This window comes from Momordica charantia (genome assembly GCF_013281855.1).
Source record: "Momordica charantia cultivar OHB3-1 chromosome 2 unlocalized genomic scaffold, Mcharantia_2.0 BLBB01000002.1, whole genome shotgun sequence".
Classification (NCBI taxonomy): domain Eukaryota; kingdom Viridiplantae; phylum Streptophyta; class Magnoliopsida; order Cucurbitales; family Cucurbitaceae; genus Momordica; species Momordica charantia.
Genome location: NW_028275160.1, coordinates 3,843,091 through 3,861,606, shown reverse-complemented (window position 1 = coordinate 3,861,606; position 18,516 = coordinate 3,843,091). Strand labels below are relative to the sequence as shown.

General features: G+C 31.6%; 2 protein-coding genes and 1 long non-coding RNA gene across 3 annotated transcripts; 2 read left to right on the top strand and 1 right to left on the bottom strand.

Annotated features, from left to right (window-relative positions):
- Nucleotides 1–3,227: 3,227 nt before the first annotated feature.
- On the bottom strand, nt 3,228–4,111 carry LOC148212669 (uncharacterized). The gene is made up of 2 exons (XR_015789438.1): nt 3,880–4,111; nt 3,228–3,540 (listed from the first exon to the last, which is right to left on the bottom strand). It is a non-coding gene; the product is annotated as an uncharacterized LOC148212669 (long non-coding RNA).
- A 1,403-nt stretch (nt 4,112–5,514) lies between these two features.
- On the top strand, nt 5,515–5,907 carry LOC148212668 (uncharacterized). The gene has a single exon (XM_088120902.1). It carries the CDS (start codon nt 5,515–5,517, stop codon nt 5,905–5,907), a length of 393 nt encoding a protein of 130 aa, XP_087977028.1.
- A 2,568-nt stretch (nt 5,908–8,475) lies between these two features.
- Nucleotides 8,476–17,815, top strand: AXR1 (NAD(P)-binding Rossmann-fold superfamily protein). Its single transcript, XM_022284805.2, has 14 exons — nt 8,476–8,634; nt 9,431–9,603; nt 9,941–10,104; nt 10,609–10,719; nt 11,276–11,355; nt 11,536–11,686; nt 11,823–11,916; nt 14,128–14,216; nt 14,995–15,068; nt 15,156–15,318; nt 15,756–15,841; nt 16,706–16,789; nt 16,891–17,071; nt 17,304–17,815. The coding sequence occupies exons 1-14, from the start codon at nt 8,597–8,599 to the stop codon at nt 17,385–17,387; spliced, it is 1,572 nt and encodes a 523-aa protein (XP_022140497.1). The 5' UTR covers nt 8,476–8,596; the 3' UTR covers nt 17,388–17,815.
- Nucleotides 17,816–18,516: the final 701 nt, after the last annotated feature.

Below are 18,516 nucleotides of genomic sequence, written 5' to 3'. Positions count from 1 at the left end.
GATAAAAACTTAATAAAATGAAATAAATTTTGATGTTAAAAATATTAAAGATTAAAAAAATAAATTTTGATAAAAGAAAAGGTTTGCAACAGATAGGAAAAAACTTTTATAGCGAATTTTGAAGATAAAAAAATTCAATAAAGAGATAAAACATTTTAAAAAGAAAATAAATTAAAAACGTGATTGAAAAAAAAAACTTTTAAACAGAGAAAATATATTATAAAATTGAAAGAAATTTTAAAAAAACGTTTTGAGAGAGAAACTAATAAAAAATAGAGTAAAAATGTTTAGAAAGAAAAAATGATAGAGTTTAGGAAACTTTAAGAGAAAAAACAGTTACAAAATGAAAAAAAAAATTAGAGGGAAAAAACTTTTACAGAAAAAAAAAAGATATAAAATGAAAGAAAATATTTAAGACAAAAAGGTTAAAAGGAGATTTACAAAAAAATTTGTCAAAAATACAGGAAAAACTTTTAGAGAAAAAATATTTATAAAAAGAAAAAAAAAACCTTGGAAGAGAAAATTTTAAAGATATGAAAAAAAAAGAGTTAAAAGAGATTAACATAAAAAAAATCATTTTAAAAAAAGATTTGAAAATTTTTTAGGGAGAGAAACTTTATAAAATGAAAGAAATTTTGATGTTAAAAATATAAAAGATTATAAAAATAAATTTTGATAAAAGAAAAGGTTTGAAACAGGGAGGAAAAACTTTTATAGAGTATTAAAAAAATTTAAAGAGTTTTACAAAAATTTTAATTGAGCAAAATAATTTTGAAAACATGAAAAAAAAAAGATAGTAATGAGAAATTTTGAAGATAAAAAAAGGTTCAATAAAGAGATTAAAAGTTTTTAAAAAGAAAATAAATAAAACGAGATTGAAAAAAAACTTTTAGGGAGAGAAAAATATTATAAAATGAAAGAAATTTTGATGTTAAAAATATTAAGATTAAAAAAATAAATTTTGATAAAAGAAAAAATTTGCAACAGGGAGGAAAAAACTTTTATAGAGAATTTTGAAGAAAAATATAAAGATTTTACAAAATTTTTAGTGAGAAAAATAATTTTGAAAACAAGAAGAAAAAAAACAGTTTTGAGACAGTTATGAGAAATTGTGAAGATAAAAAAAAGTTCAATAAAGAGATTAAAACTTTTTAAAAAGAAAATAAATTAAAAACTGTAAAAAAAAACTTTTAAGGAGAGAAAAAATATTATAAAATTGAAAGAAAATTTTAAAAAACGTTTTGAGAGAGAAAATAATTTAAAATACTGTGAAGAAAAAACTTTTAAAGAGAGAAAAAACATTATAAAATTCAAAGAAAAATTTAAAAAACGTTTTGAGAGAGAAAATAATGAAAAAATTGAGTAAAAACGTTTTGAAAGAAAAAATGATAGAGAATTTAGGAATCTTTTATAGAAAAAAAGTTATAAAATGAAAAAAAATATTTAAGATAAAAGGTTAAAAGTGATTTACAAAAACATTTTGAAAGAAAAAAAAATTGTCAAAAATAGAGGAAAAACTTTGAGAGAAAAAACAGTTACAAAATGAAAAACAAAAACTGGGAAGAGAAATTTCAAAGATATGCAAAAGTACAAAAAAAAAAGAAATTAACATAAAATAATTAGAAAGAAAAACTTTTATAGAAAAAAAAAGTTATAAAATGAAAGAAAATATTTAAGATAAAAAGGTTTAAACGAGATTTACAAAAACGTTTTGAGAGAGGAAAAAAAATTGTCAAAAATAGAGTAAAAATTTTAAGAGAAAAAACAGTTATAAAATGAAAAAAACTGGGAAGAGAAAAAATATAAAATTAGAAAAGAAAGAAAGAGTTAAAGAGATTAATATAAGAAAAATAATTTAAAAAAATATTTGGCAATTATTTAGGGAGAGAAAAACATTATAAAATAAAAAAAATTTTGATATCAAAAGTGTTCAGATTAAAAAAATAAATTTTGATAAAAGAAAAAGTTCGCAACAGGGAGGGAAAACTTTTCTAGAGATTTTTGAAGAAAAATTTTTTTAAGAGTTTTACAAAATTTTTTAGTGAGAAAAATAATTTTGAAAACATGAAAAAAAGATTGAAATTTTTTAAAAAGAAAATAAATTAAAACGAGATTGGAAAAAAAAATATTATAAAATGAAAGAAATTTTAGAAAACGTTTTGAGAAAAAATAAAATAATAGAGAATTGAAGAAAAACTTTTACAGAAAAAAAAGTTATAAAATCAAAGAAAATATTTAAGATAAAAATGTTAAAAGGAGGTTTACATAAACATTTTGAGAAAATTTTTAAAAATAGAATAAAAACTTTCAGATAAAAACAGTTATAAAAGAAGATTCACCAAAAAATTTTGAGAGAAAAATTTTTTGTCAAAAATAGAGTAAAAAAGCTTTTAGAGAAAAAACAGTTATAAAATGAAAAGAAAAAACATGGAAGAGAAAAAGTTACAGATATGAAAAAAAATAAAGAGTTAAAAGAGATTAACATAAAAAACAATTATAAAAAAAGATTTAAAAACTTTTTAGCGAGAGGAAAACTTTATAAAATGAAAGAAATTTTGATGTTACAAATATTAAAGATTAAAAAAATAAATTTTGAAGGAAAACAATTTAAAGAGTTTCACAAAATTTTTTAGTGAGAAAACCAAATTTGAAGATTAAAAAAAGTTCAATAAAGAAATTAAAAATTTTTAAAAAGAAAATAAATTAAACCGAGATTGAAAAAAAAACTTTTAGAGAGAGAAAAATATTATAAATGAAATAAATTTAAAAAAACGTTTTGACAGAGAAAAAAATAGAGTAAAAACTTTCAGAAAAAAAAAATGATAGAGAATCGAGGAAAATACTGAAGGAAAAAAATAGGTTATAGTTTTTTAAAAAATAGAAAGAAAAAGTTAAAAAGGAAATATGAAAATTTTGTTATAGAAGGAGAGAAATAATGAAAATTTGAAAAGGTTAAAAGAGATTCACAACAAATTTTGAGGGAGCAAAGAAGTAAAAAAAAAAAAAAAGATTTCGAAGACGCTCTAAAAATGAGAGAAAATTTAAAGATAAAAAAGTAAAATAAATTTCGAGAAAGAAAGAAGTTTTAGAGAGAGAGGGAAGACTTCTATAGAGAATTTTTTTGGAATATGATAGAAAAATTTTGAAGATTAAAAGTTGAGGGATATAAAAAAACTGTTAGAGAGGAAAAGCCTTAAAAGAGAATTATTCTAAACAAAAACTTAAAAGAAGAAAAAAACAGAGAAATAATCGAGTATAAACAAATAGAAAACACTCCAATCTCACAATCAATCATGGAACTTTAAAAAACTACTCTAAAAAATGAATAACACGCAACGCCACAGATGGCCATAAAATTAAATACAACTCAACCCAATCAATAGGCAGAAGGAAACATAAGTATCAGAAACGATATTATTCAAACAATGATGGATGAAAAAGTCTTACCAGTCCTGTGTGTGGGATCGGATTTGGTAGGAAGAAATCGTTCGCCAATTACTTTGATTTCGATCCATATGCGCATATTCTATACAATGCAACCTGTAATCCAAAAGAGAAATTAAATTGACCTAATTAGGGTTTAGGGTTTGATAAAAAAAATTAGGGTTTAGGTATGAAAGAACACACATGTAGATGTCTAGTTTCGTCCCGATTGAAGAAAAAAATGGACTAGGTACGGAAGAAGAAGGAGAAAAGAAAGGCCAAAACCCCCAAATTTGAGATCCAAATGGATGAATTAATAGATTAAAACAACACAACAGAGAGAGATCTCACTGGATCGATTGATGAGAAATCAAGATGTAATTTAATCACATTATAATTAAGAAACATACGAATTCCAAAGGAAGAAATAGGATTAAGAAGAGAGAAAGAAATTACCTGAATGCGAAGACGACGATTGTGATTCCTAATTTCCAGTTTCGAGCGGTGCAACTCCCGCGGTTGTATCAATTGGGGTTTTATAGAGAGATTAAAATGTAGCCGTTGGAGGCACAGCACCGCGCCAGCGCTCACTTCCCACGCTCCAGTCGTTACACGTCGCTTTCACAAAATATTTTTTTACCGTTTCGTTGACTTGGTCAACTTTTACCACACTGATCAACAATCACACACTCACACTCACTTTCATTTCACTTTCGGGTAAATTCTTTTTGTTTTTCCTTTTAAATTCAATTATATCATCTATTCAATACCAATATTTTTTCAATTTTAATTTATTATACAAAACAATTCTCACCATTTAATATTAAGTCTTGTTAATTATTATTATTTTTAAAATAAAAAGGTCTTATTGGTTGTATACGTTTTATTTTATTTTATTTTTAGTACAATATGTGGGATGATAATTTAAATCCACGATCTTTTAGTCAAATATAAATATTAGTAATTATTTTTTTTATAAACTAGGTACATAAGATTATTTCATATTAGATATATGAATTATATGAATCATATACCTAAAATAAAATATATAATTGATATATTTTATATCAATATAAGAAATCTATCCTATTACTTTAACCAAAATTTTCAACTAAAATAAGATTTATCGATAACATAATTAATATGAAGTATATCATTCATATAATTATATAATTAGTAGTATAATAGGTATAACAATTATATCAGTTACAAAATTGATAAATTTGATATTTTAATAAAATATTATAGTTAAACCAAAATCTTCGATTTAACATTGCTACTATAGAAATAACCTAAATTTGAAGTATCGAATCCTTGGACAAAATGAAAAAGAAAAACAAAAAAAGCTTGTTAGTATTATGAATTTTTAATTAAATAGATGCCCACTAACCCTTGTTTAGTGTCCAATTTTGAGGTGTCTCAAAATCCATGCTCCATATGTCCTCTATGTGTCTTTTATTCATAAACCCCATATGTTCCATTATCCATGCACCATGTGTTGAAATCATAATGCCCTATGTGTCTCAATTTTAGACATTATTAGTGTCATGTAAATCACACCACATGCTTATCCATGACTTATAAATAAGGTTAATGTGGTGCTCAATTAGTAGGGAGAATTTATGAGAAATTAGTGGTGAGAATTTGTGAGAAATTAATGAGAAATTTGGTGGGAAATCAAGTTTGAAAATTGGTGGGAAATGCCATTTTGAATTTTGAAATTTCTTTATTATTTGAATTATTTTGTTTATTTTATTTCTCCGACGTTGACTCGTTTCGTTCATCAATTTTACAACAAAAATTATATAATTTTAGACTAAATAAATTTATAAAACAATCCTAAAAAGACTAAAAAAATCTCTAGATTTAGAAAACAAAATTGAAAGGTCGCGTGGCCCAAGTGCAGCCCACACATTCAAAACATTGGCCGCCGTCTCTCCGTCCCCAATTCCCTCCATTTTGTTCCCGCCTCTCTCTCATGTCCCGAACTCCTAAACCCATCTAAGTTCTAATCTAACCCTATCTGTTCGGCGTTCGCAGACTTCGCTTCCTCTCCCTCCAATCTCCATTGATCGACTCTGAATCTTTACAATGAATCGCAGGGTTCGATTCTTGCCTAAATCATCTGCAAATCGGACGGAACCATATCACAAGTACTTGAAGCCCGGTGCTCTAGCGCAAATCCGAGACTCGCGAATCAGCGCCAGATCGTACCGCCTCAACTCCCTCTCTCAGATCTATCTCCGCCCTGTGTCTCCTCTGCCGTCTTCTCCTCTTCCCAATACCGTTCAACCGCAAATTGACTTGCTCGACGACTTCCCTTTCCTGGCTGGGAGGGTTTACGGCCCCTTGTGTCTTAAGAGGAAGAAGCTCGCCGCGATCAAGTCTACTTGGTTTCCTAATCCTAATTTGCAGACCCCAACTTCAGATTCGACTAGAGACCCGATTCTTGATGTGTTTAATAGCGATGTTGCTGCGCATTGATTGCAGATTTTCATACAGTGAACTGACCTTTTTATTTTACTCTTATTCTGTAAGTAGATTGGTGTCGGCTGAGTAGTCTTTCAGTGGCTGTTTTTTTTTTTTAATCGTATTACTATTTGTTGAATTCTTTTCTAGGGCCTGGGTTTGAATAATTATAGTTGAAAGTTTCGTTCCAATACATCGAACCTATTTGAAATTGAGCATGTTTCATTAATCCGTGTCATTATTTTACTCTGAATGTCAAGATGTGAATAATTTCATTTATGCAATTTTGAAGTGGGTTCAAAATCAAATTATGGATCGATGGATGCCTACTCTTGTTGGTGGTTAGTTTTACTTAAAACTTAATTGGCTTCAATAAAGGAAGTGATTGATGAGTTCAAGTAAGTAATACAATTCCAGTGCCTACCCCCTTACGTATTAAATTTCATGTCTACATGTATGCCTAGAACAACAAGGTCTAAGGATTCTTATTCTAAGTCTGAAACTTAGTCTGTTTGCTTCTACAAGAACTTTGATTAATTATGTTTTCATTTGTATGGTAATTTTAGTTTTGGTTTTTATATTCATTTGTTTGTTAAATGTATAGTTTTGGTTGATTCGTGAAGCATAATGATGTTGTATCTTAATCATTTCATATTCAGCCTATAGCTACAAAACCAACAGGGCCTATATATTTTTACTTTCTTTATCATAAAGTTCATATTCAGTTCATTAGTTGAGATGCATTGCCTTGCGTTTGATTAGATAAAGGGTTATGCAAAACCATAGGCAATATTCGATATACTAACATAAAGATGGAGTTACATGTAGAGTGTTTTATATGCTTATCTTCAATTCTTGCTTGCTGCATCCTGTTTGCTTTAAAGTTAAGTGCTAGGAGTGCAAACAAAGTAGGGTAAGGAAGGGAGAGGTCATAGTATATAAATAAGGGATGCGTTTTGGTGAAACCAAATTCAAAATCATGAGATTTATGTCAAACAATGTCATATCATTGTGGAGATTTATGAACGTCCGTTGTCTTTAACAATTACATATGGGAAGAACTGAGATTCTTATGATCGGATTGCTTAATAGTTCTAAATCGAGATGTGGAAGGAAAAAAGAGAGTGAGTTTGTTGAATCACGATTATGGAAAACTTTCATTAGGCTTCATTCTTTCTGCCAGTAATTTTTCTTCTACCTATCATCTCTAATGTTGTTTTTGTTATCAGTTTACTTGAATTGCTGCAATACTCGATCATTTCTCGAGTATTTGGCAGACTGGTAGATGGTTGAGTTAATTCATTTAACCTCGCTGTACTTGTGCTTCTGTGCATCTTGTGACTCGAGCAAAATTTCAATTGTATTACAACTTAAGCCCTCCCCATGATTCCATCTTGGACAACGACCGTTCCAGTTTCTGCATGTACTGGTCTGGCTACCCTTGGCTGATGTTTGTGTTTGATGCGTGAAGATTTCTTTTTGGTACCTATTCCACATTTTAAAATTTATGTTGATCAGTTTCATAAAAGATCACAGGGATTACTGAGTTTATTGATTGACTTTTTTATTGTAGCCAACTCATATTCTTCCAGTTTCATTCAATAATCTTTGTTGTAGCTGGAGCTCTTGTTTACTCTGTGGTTCTTTTTAGTCAAAGAGAACTGTGATTTTATTCTTTGAAGTTGAAGTTGCGCCGGGAGGTTTACAATTTCCAGGCCACAAGCAGTCAATCCTCTCAAAAGCTCACTACATGAGACCTATGCTGTCGGCAACAAAATCTGTCAATATTAAATTAACTAAACACTCTTTTATCTTTAAAATTGGAAATTATAAAACAACCAACAAAATATTTACAGAACAAATAACCCAACTTTAGATGATTATATGCACAACAGTGTTGTCTCATTGCTAACTAGCGTAGTTCAAAAGATAATTAAATTTATTTTTTTTAAAGTCGAATATTCAAATTCTTATACTCTCACATTTAATTGTGAAGGGACGAACATAACTTTTCTCTTCACATATTAAAGAAAAAATGAGAGAAAATTAAGCATAATTCAATAGGTTAAGATGTATTTATTTCTTCCCTCCAAAGTTTTACTCCAACATTGTGAGGTATTATCTTATTATTATTATTTTTTTCAGTACAACATGTTGGGGAGGAGACTCGATCTCGCAATCTCTTGGGTTGAAGGTATATATCAATTACATGTTCACATCTTTTATCTATTTCAAAAAATGTCACCTATTTTACCAGTAGTATATCAAACACTAATATCAATAGTATATTATATACATATTACAAATAAATCAGACACTTATATCAGTACTATATCATATGTATATTACATACATATATCAATAGTAAGATATATTACTTGTATCATTTGGATAAAATTATCATTTTAAAATTGAATCTCTATTTTTTTTTAATTTGCTATATTTGAAAAATCTAGATATGATTGTTATTTTACTGAATTTACTTAATATTTTTTTTATCCATGGTAATAATAAATTGGGGAAGGACTAACGAGTTCTCCGTAACCACGACGTATGATGCTCTGATATAATTTTTGGTAAATATTAAAATAATTCCTTCAGTGCGTCGTTCGCACGCAAAGTCGAAAAGCTCATAGCTTAGTAGCCATTTCATAGAAGAAGACTAGAACTGAAGGGATAATACAGAGCGCGCGAAGCAAAGAAAATGGCGGAGCCTAAAGTAAAATACGATCGCCAACTCAGGTCCTGCTCATTCTCTCTGAAACCTTTCTCATTCTTTGATGTTGGTCTTCTGTTGACATTTTCATACTTCGCCTCTATCCTTGCTCTGTCTTTTGCCCTAATTCCGTGCCAGTATTTAGTATTACACTAAAACCCAAGTTCCAAGTCGTCCGTACTTGTTCTCTCGCTATTTTCTGTTTAGCTTTCTCTGTTATTCCGGCTACCAAAAGAAAACAACCGGAAATATATAAGAAAAATGCCGCATACGGCGTAGGAAAGGTTCGCGCGCTTCTTTATCTCTCAGAACGGTTTATAATCACCCAACAGCTATTTCATCACCGCTCTGATTAACTATTTACAATATTTTTCTTAATGGGAATTGCCGTGGTTTCTGAGACTGTAATTCTTGGAAATTCTGAAACATTTTGCATGATTGCAGTTTTATTTTCTTTTATTTTATTGTAACTATTTAGTGCTCAAAGATGCCCAAATTTGCGGGAGTTGACTAGTCATGAATTTACATTCGAGCTTAGATTTTACCCACTTCATCACTCCAACTCAGTTTTTTTCTTCTCTTTCTTTAGTGAAGTTTTGTCTCTTTGGAGAAATGGAGGTGTCTAGAATTTCTTTATTTCGAGTACAACAATGATGAGAAATTGAACCTCCTTGAAGTAGATGTTATTTACCACCGAGCTTTTCTTGGACTAGAATTTATTTATTTGGCGGACAAACTTACCATTGAGAAAACTTGCTCGACTTAATTTAACCATCTTTATTACCTTTCAGTTCTAAAAGTTTTTATCCCGTGATACTGTAGGATCTGGGGTGAACAAGGACAGGCAGCCCTTGAAAAAGCGAGTATATGCCTTCTCAACTGTGGCCCTACAGGTTCCGAGACTTTGAAAAATCTTGTTCTTGGAGGGATTGGAAGTATCACCATAGTTGACGGTACCAAGGTAGAAGAGGGCGATCTTGGCAACAACTTCATGGGTAAGTAATACGTATTTGTCATTGGCAATTGCCTATGGACCTATGAATAATATATTGACATAATTTAAGTAGCTCAATCAATCTGAAGATAAATCAATCATTCAGGACCACTTCCAATTAGCATTCAGGAGTTACCTTTTCAAAATAACGTTTTGAGAAATCATTGTCAACAATAAACAATCCTTTTTCAAATTCTGCAATCCATATATTATATATATTTGAACAATCTGCAGAATATTAATAAATACTTTTGAGCTATAACTACTTCTGTAACGGAAAAACAACACATAGTTTATCAACTAAAACATTTTCTTGTTTCATATCATTATTTTTCTAGTGGATGAATCAAGTATCGGACAGTCAAAAGCAAAGTGTGTATGTGCATTTCTTCAAGAGCTAAATGATGCTGTAAAAGCTAAGTTTATAGAAGAGTTTCCAGAGGCGTTAATTGAAACAAGACCATCATTCTTTTCTCAGTTTACGTTAGTAGTTGCTACACAGGTAATGTGATATTCATACTTGTTAATTTATGTGGCACCTCTTTACTAGATTTCTTGGTTTTTCTCTCACCTCTGTCATCTCTTATATTACCCCATCACGTCCTTGGTGCAATGGTTTTTGATATCTCTAGGATTGTTGACATAAATGAAATTGTTTCTTATAGAAAAATTATAAAAAATCAGGATTGTTTCATATTCTTTTTAGTTACCATAGTAGAAATGTATATTCTTTTTTACAAGAAACACAAATTTTGGTAGAGTACTCAAAAGCCTGGGTTTTGTTAGATTGTGAGTTTTTTGGATACTAGTTCTGTAATATGTTATAGTATGGCTATAAAAAAAAAATGTTATAGTATGGAAACTTTTTTCTAAGGTTTTGTTGGGGATAGAGTGAAGATTTACTTGTATGTGCTATGTGGTTTATAGATTTGTTGTTTTGTTGAAACTTATGTAACTTTTCACTATCTTAATTGCACTTTGTAACGGATGCTTTGAATTTATTCAGTTGGGTGAGGAGTGGATTGTAAAGCTTGACAGAATCTGTAGGAAGGCAAATGTCATATTGATTGTTGCACGCTCCTACGGCCTTACTGGGCTTGTCAGAATCAGTTTAAAGGTAATGTATTTACTAATGGTACTTTAGTTGTCCAACCTTAAACAAACTATGATCAATGGGAAAACTTATATTAGTTACACAGAAAAAACTATGTGGTATGCATAGAATGGATCAAAATATTTATGTTACCTCCTTTACGAGAAAAAAAAGCTGACTGACATATGCTATTTGACTAATTTGGACCTTTGCAATCCTCTTCTTGAACTTATATCATTTTTAATTATGGTTATTTTCCTGATTTGTGGCTAAATATCAAATAACTAGTTGTGAAGCTTAGCTTGAACTTGGAGAAATAGAGGCTCATGAGTCGGAGCTTTTCCAGGTGGAAATGGTAAAATGCCGACTCAAAACAACTTGAACTATGACTTTTTTGAGTCCTGTATGTAAGCTACTTAATAAATACTGAGGTCTTGTGTGCCAAAAATTTTCAATAAGGTTGCACTTCCACTAACACTTTCAATGTTCCAAATAAGTTTTTCCCACTCGATTTCCAAAAAGTAAAAATTTATAAATAGTCAAGGGTGCTAAAACTAGATATTTTATCCATGCATATCAGGAGCATACTGTCATTGAATCAAAGCCTGATCATTTTCTGGACGATCTCCGGTTAAATAACCCATGGCCAGAGCTGAGGAGGTAGAGTCTTTAGTCAAAGCCTTTCTATATTTTTAATTGGATGGATTTTATGTGTGAATATTGTCGTTTGCATTTAGTTTCTGGTCTATCTAAGCCGTGAAATTTACTACCAAGTATGGCTACTGGTTTGAAGTTTCATTCTTTCAAGATTGTGATATTGCATGCACTCACCTCTTACAGGTTTGCTGAAAGTATTGATGTCAATGTTCCTGACCCTGTTGCTCACAAACACATTCCATATGTTGTTGTCCTTGTCAAAATGGCAGAAGAGTGGTCCAAAAGCCATGGCGGCAGTTTACCATCAAGTAGAGAGGAGAAGAAAGCGTTCAAGGTTGCATTACCTTTTTTTTAATTATTATTTTTAAATCAGAAAATACAAAAGCATACAAAAGGGCAAGGTTGCATTTCCTTTTTGCAATCAGTGATCTTTGACAGTTACTAAACTTATTGGCTCTTGGACAATGTAGGATCTTCTCAAAGCCAAGATGATTGCAATGGATGAAGATAACTACAGAGAAGCTATTGAAGCCTCTTTCAAAGTCTTTACTCCTCATGGAATCAGTAAGCAAGCATTTTTTTTTAAGCATATAGACTAATTGATTTAGAACACAAACCTGTTGTTGGTCTTTGATATTGGTTATGAAAAATGTTTTATCAGTTGCTTGTGTGTATTCTTGCCTTTCGGAACTTAGGCTAACTTCTATAGGCCTTTTGTTGAGAATCCATCTCTTTTTGACAAAGCAATGCCTAGAAGGTTCCTCGTCCCTGCAGACAAGTTTGATTACAGCTTATTTTTTAGGACCTTATAATGCTCTAGGTCCAGATGGGTGTTATTTGCTAAATTATTTAAGAGATGTTGAAATACTCTCAAGCATGATATTACGGAGGTGTTCCATGATTGCTTGAGAGTGGTATCATTATTGCTTGAGAGTAGGTTCTGGAATGGTCTCTGGCTTCAGTACATTAGCCTCACTACCTGTTTATAAATCGTCATTGCTAAAGTCCCGGTAGAAAGGCTCAGGAAGTTTCTTCCTTCAATTATCTCTATTCCCCAATTTGCTTCCATTGAAAATCGTTGAGTTATTGTTATTGCTAATTAGCTTATTGATGAATGGCAGAGAAATAGAAAGAAAGGTTTTCTTATTAAATTAGACCTAGAAAAATCCTTTGGTAAAGTGGACTAGTACTTCCTAGAAAAAGCCTCCAAGCTAAGGGCCTTAATCTTTGCTGGAGGAAGTGAATCTTCGTCTGCATCTTTAGTATCAATTGTTCCATTCTTTTGGATAGGAATTGTCCATGATCATTAATGGTAGGTGAGGGAAAATAACCCTTTTTGGTGGAATCGGACCATGGATTCTCTTTCTCCCTTTTCTTTAATTGTCTTGGTAGACTTCTTGATAAAGGTGCTTGATTTAGCTTGGTAGGACACTTTATTGTGGAGTTCCACTATTCTCAGGCTGAAATTTGGATAATCTTTCCAACATTTTCAATATTATAAAAAACTCTGGAGCTGCTTTAGGCCTTGATTCTGACTTCATTAAGATTGTTAATGCAGGCATCAATTATGAGGATTTCATTGTTAAACAAGTCGATTCTCTTTATGACTGAAGTGTCCCCTCCATCTTGTTCTTCCTTTAAATGGTAGACTGCAACCTACTCTTTTTGTCCTCCCATATTGGAGAAAAAGATTGAGTGCAAACTCTAAAATGGATCAATTTCCTCATTTCTGAAGTGGGCAACAGGGCAAGTTAGCTCCTATTTAAGCTAACTCTTGTAGATCTTCCTTACTGCATGCCTCTTTATCTCATGTTCGTTAAAGTTGCGAAGGGTATTGAGAGTATTGAAACTTTCTATGGGTAGGTATGTCTTCAGATGCTGGTTCTCACCTTGTCAAATGGTCCAAAGTTAGGTCTTGGTATAGGTAATATCTCGAAAAAGATGCTCCATGGAGGATTACTATGGGCAACATAATGGAATAGCAAGTGGTTGGGGAACATATCTATTTATACTTCTAAAGGGCCAGCATTCTATCTTCAAGCTCAAGAATATATCATCCTCCAAGAATTTTGTTGGAAATGGTGGTATGACTTGCTAATGGAATGATCACTGTATTTCTAGGGGAACTTTCTCTTTTTGCTCGTATGCCAGCGAAATCTGAGGAGAAAGCCTTCGTTTCCTCTCAATGGTTCAAACTAACGTCAACACTAGGTTCTCAGACTATCTTTTAGAAAGGAGAGGAAAATCTTGTGTATCACGAGACCTTTATTTGATACTTACAATTCGAAAGCAATAGTAGAATTTTCAAGATATTGAAGCATCCTTTCTTAAATTTTGGTATAATGTGATTTTTATTTCTTTTACTTGGTTCAAATTCCACCATCTGTTTTGTAATTATAGCTGAACAGTCTTTGTGTCAAAGACATTGGTAGTGGAACAAAAAATAAATCTGTAGGTCTTTCCTGGAACTGCTAGTTCAACTTCTCTTGCTCTGCTCAGAATTAGTTTTCATTTTACGTGGTCCAATCACTTCAGCATGTCATGGAAGGATTTTGGAAGACCACCACTTATTATTTATACCTAAAAGCTGAACTCTTAACTTTAGAAATTTTGAACATACGACATTGACTGTCTATGGTTTCAATATGTTTACAATTTTAGTGTTCAATGGTGTGTTTTAAGGTTTTTGTTGGAGTCTAATCTTTTTAGTCTTCCAAAGGTGACGGTTATAATCGGATGTCTAAAATATGAGCTTTATCATTTTCTTCCTATCAGGTCCAGATCTGAAACAGATAGTTGATGATAGCTGTGCTGAAGTTGATTCTAATTCATCGGATTTTTGGATATTAGTGGCTGCTTTGAAGGTTACTGAAAATTTTGCATTGTTACATTAGTTCTGTATCTTTTATGAAGTGTCTGTTTCTTTTCTCTCTCTCCCTCTCTTTTTTTTTTTTCTCCTAGAGTTCTTTAACTTGTTATTTGTGAAATTTTATATTCCAAATTCCAACACTTGACTGCTTCTCAGGCATTATTTCTAGTTGTGGAATTCAATCTTGTAAACTACTTGAGGTTCTTAGGATTGACCAGTCACCATCATCATACTTAACTTACCATTTTTCTAATGCATATGACTGCGAGATATGTAATTGATTTATTACATGGATATTGCTTGATTCTGTGCCATGCAGTTCATTGCTTAACAAGTAAGCCTTAGACCTTGGAAGGATCTGCTTGTGGATTTACTTATTTGTTCTATCCCATTTGGGGGATCAGGAAATTCGAGGGTAGATTCATTTGGATTAACATGCCATTAGATTACATTGGTAATTTAACTTTGCTTCTGGTTTAATCTTTTATTTTATAACAGTTAAAAATCTATTAAACATGTTAAACTTGTATTCCTTATGGTTTAAATCAATAATTTTATGAGTAATTCATGCATTACATATGATTTTAGTAAATTTCTAATATTCGTATAACATATAACTAAAAAGTCACAACTTATTTATTTTATTAATATTATCAACACTTCAATGTTTACTTTTTATTATTTTTTAAAACTTGTATGAAACAATGTATTGAAATCTATTGAACTGCTGCTACTGCTATTCTTCTCAAACTTGTTACCTGAACTTCATGCAGGAGTTCATAGTGAACGAAGGAGGTGGGGAGGCACCCATGGAGGGATCAATACCAGATATGACATCTTCAACTGAGTGAGTGATTCGATTTTCTTTGGAATACTATCAGTGGAATTTAATAAACTTATTTATCGACTGAAGGCTGGATTCCAATTTTTGTAGGCATTATGTTAATTTGCAAAACATCTACCAAGCCAAGGCCGAGGCTGACTTTATGGTAATAGATCAAAGAGCAAGGAACATTTTGAAAAAAATTGGCAGAGATCCAAATAGCATCTCAAAGACGACAACCAAAAGCTTCTGTAAAAATGCAAGAAAACTGAAAGTATGCACTGAACTATTATATTACTATTATTATTTTGTACAATCTGCTGGTATCTCAAGTTGATATGACATGGATTTTCTTATTATAAAGCTTCCATTCTCTCTTATCAAAAAAATATTATAATGCTTCCATTCTCCAAGATATGCTAATAATCTTCCTTTAAAGAGCCTAATTATGTTTTAGCCATCAAGAAATATGCGGTCAGGGCATTTTTTACTTTGTCCTGGGTGTAGTTCTGGAGTCTATCACAGGACAGAAGTTTCTCCAACCGAATAGTTGTTGTCTCTATCTTGTTTTAAAAAAAATTGTTTCTCAATAAATTAAAAAAATTTTGAACTTTATTATACTTCAACTGGGTTGAAAGTATGGATGCATGCCTACAAATGCACGCATACATAGCTGTATTTTTTCTAATGCATTATGGGAAAATTTTGTAGGTTTGCAGATATCGTTCGCTTGAGGATGAGTTCAATTCTCCAGTCTTCACTGAGCTACAGAAGTATTTAACTGACGAGGATTTCAGGTGACACGAAATTTGTTAACGTGCTTCTTCTATTGCTTTCTGATGTTATGTTTTTACCATACTCAGTGGCAACGATGAATGAACTATATTATATAAGTTGTGGGCTACATTTGTATTCAAATACAAGGGAGTAAAAAACCGTATTCTTAGAAATTTATGGATATCATGATGTGGTTTTTGAAGGTTCTATTCTCAGAAGTGCTCACTTGGATGTGTCTAATGCATATAAGCATATGTTAACTCCTTGGCTACTATTCAAGCTTGACAGTTGATTAACTTTCTTAATCTCCTTTGATTGTTGTCTCTCTCTTAGTTTAGGATGGACGACAAGCTTTTGTTTACCGTTCATATTTTTCTTAGCAAAAACAAAACAAAATTTTTTATTCCCTTTATGTATTGGTGTAAAAACTATTTTTTATGCTGTTTATATCATTAATCTTAAATTTGGAGCATCATATTACATCCCTGCTTTCTAGAAGTATTTTCCATTTCAACATCTTCCTGCCGATTCTGGTCTATTTCTTTTCAGTTATAGAATTGTTTCATGCAACCAGTTACACCGGGAGTTGTCTGATTACTATTACATGGTCTATTTATTTATCCAAAACTTCTGCAATCAATTTATACGTTACCATGGAGTAGTCGGTTCCTCTGCATGTGCTTACCAGCATAGCTCTTGGAACTTCTCATCAATTGAATTCTATTTTATATATTTTTTCTTTTTTTTTAGCAGATTCTATTTTTTTTCTTTAAAGAAGTAATCTCTAATCTGCAAAATGTAATGAATTGAAAGGCACAAGTATCAGCCACACATTGTTAGTATGAATAGTTACAATATACTGATTTTGATTTCTCATTTTCCAGTGTCGCAGTTGGTTTCTATATTCTGCTTCGAGCTGTTGATCGTTTTGCTGCCAATTACAACAGTTTTCCTGGGCAATTTGATGGGTAATACCTCCTGCTGTTGTAAATGGATTATGTGTTCATCATTTGCCACAACTCACTCTGCATTGATGATGTATACTTTATAATTAATTAATGCCTTGCAGGGGGATGGATGAGGACATATCCCGATTGAAAACTACTGCCGTTGGCCTACTCAGTGACTTGGGTTGCAATGGCTTGACATTGTCAGAGGATCTCATTAATGAGATGTGCCGATTCGGCGCTGCGGAGCTCCATACAGTCGCTGCCTTCATTGGAGGGATTGCATCACAAGAAGTAATCAAGGTAACATTCACATACTTTCTGAGCCTTCTCTTATTTTTGATCTGTCAGTGCCAGTGGATATAGTAAGATTGGCAAATTAAATTTCATTCATCATTTCTAGTGTCGGTGGTCATTTGCTTATGGGGCTGCATTTGAAGTCAAATGAATTTGATATTACCCCACCAAAATTTACATTTTCATAAGAGTTTCTCTCCCCTAAAATGACGTATTAAAAAAGTTCTTTTTTCTTCAGCTAATCACCCGACAGTTTGTACCCATGTCTGGAACTTACGTATTCAATGGCATTGATCACAAGTCGCAGTTGTTGTCTCTCTAACGGGTTTTAAAGCCATAAAATGTTGAGAAAGAACTGGTATCCATCACCTTCTCCCCAATACCATCAACCTTGAAGTTTTGCTGGATTCCAGATTCACCTCTTCGGTTTTCATTGGCGGACCAGACACTTTCCCTGGAGGAGAAAGCGCTCACTTCTTATTTGGAGTTATGGTGCATTGTTGTATTCATTGCTCAATTCATACTTCGTGCAATTCCCTGTTGATGAAGGTTCGATTAGATCGAAATTTTGATCGTATCTCTGACTTTGCAGAGGGAGAGCAAAAGGGATTATTAGAAAGTTTCTGATTCTATATCTTATTTCTATCTTTATGACCTTCAGTCCTATGAGTATGACCTTTCAATGGCCTCCTCGAACCAATCTGGGTTTCAAAATATAACAATTATGATCGTCTTTGGGGCATTGCTGAATTTGGTGAACGTCATTTATCGTCTTTTCTTTATCATTGTTACTTTCTACCCAGTGAGTGTTCTGAGCTGTAACTATACCATTTCAGGAACTTGTTGCACTGGCACCTACCAACGCGTTGGGTATTAAATACACATATTCGGTTTAAGTATATGATTTTCAATTTTAAAATATAGTGATATTTAAATCCTATTGATCAACCTAAAATCCCATTGATTATGGTATCTTATTGCTTCTGGATTTTGTAAAGTATAAGCCCAAATAGAAGTTAAAAAAATTATTTAAAAAGATCATTTGAACTTTGACTAGAATGTCTATCTTGAGCAAGAATTATTAACTAATCATGATCAAGCCAATAAATAATTGACAACGTACATCATTTGGCTATAATTACATCATCAGATTTTTGTCACAAAAAATCATTGATCATTACTATATCAACTATTATCTCCTGGAATTGTAATTACTTTTCGTGCGAAAAAGGAATGTGAGGTGTGGTGGTGGAAGTAGACAGATGGTGGTGGGTAGATGAGGAAGCATTTATGGGACCTGCAAATGGAGATTTAGGGAATGGCTCCACAAAAGAATGGTAAAAAAGTTGCTCTCATACTTTTAATAAGGACAAGCATATGATTCTTTACCAACATGTTTGAACTAAATTTTCAAATTTCTGGGGAGTTAGGGGACTCAACTAAAATTAAGA

Bases quoted from the DNA above. Each gene is read 5' to 3' on its own strand.
- LOC148212668 (XM_088120902.1), top strand. From the start codon at position 5,515: ATGAATCGCAGGGTTCGATTCTTGCCTAAATCATCTGCAAATCGGACG.
- AXR1 (XM_022284805.2), top strand. From the start codon at position 8,597: ATGGCGGAGCCTAAAGTAAAATACGATCGCCAACTCAG. The intron at 11,687-11,822 runs GTTGCATTACCT...TGGACAATGTAG, and splicing joins AGGAGAAGAAAGCGTTCAAG to GATCTTCTCAAAGCCAAGAT. The intron at 15,319-15,755 runs GTATGCACTGAA...AAAATTTTGTAG, and splicing joins AAAATGCAAGAAAACTGAAA to GTTTGCAGATATCGTTCGCT.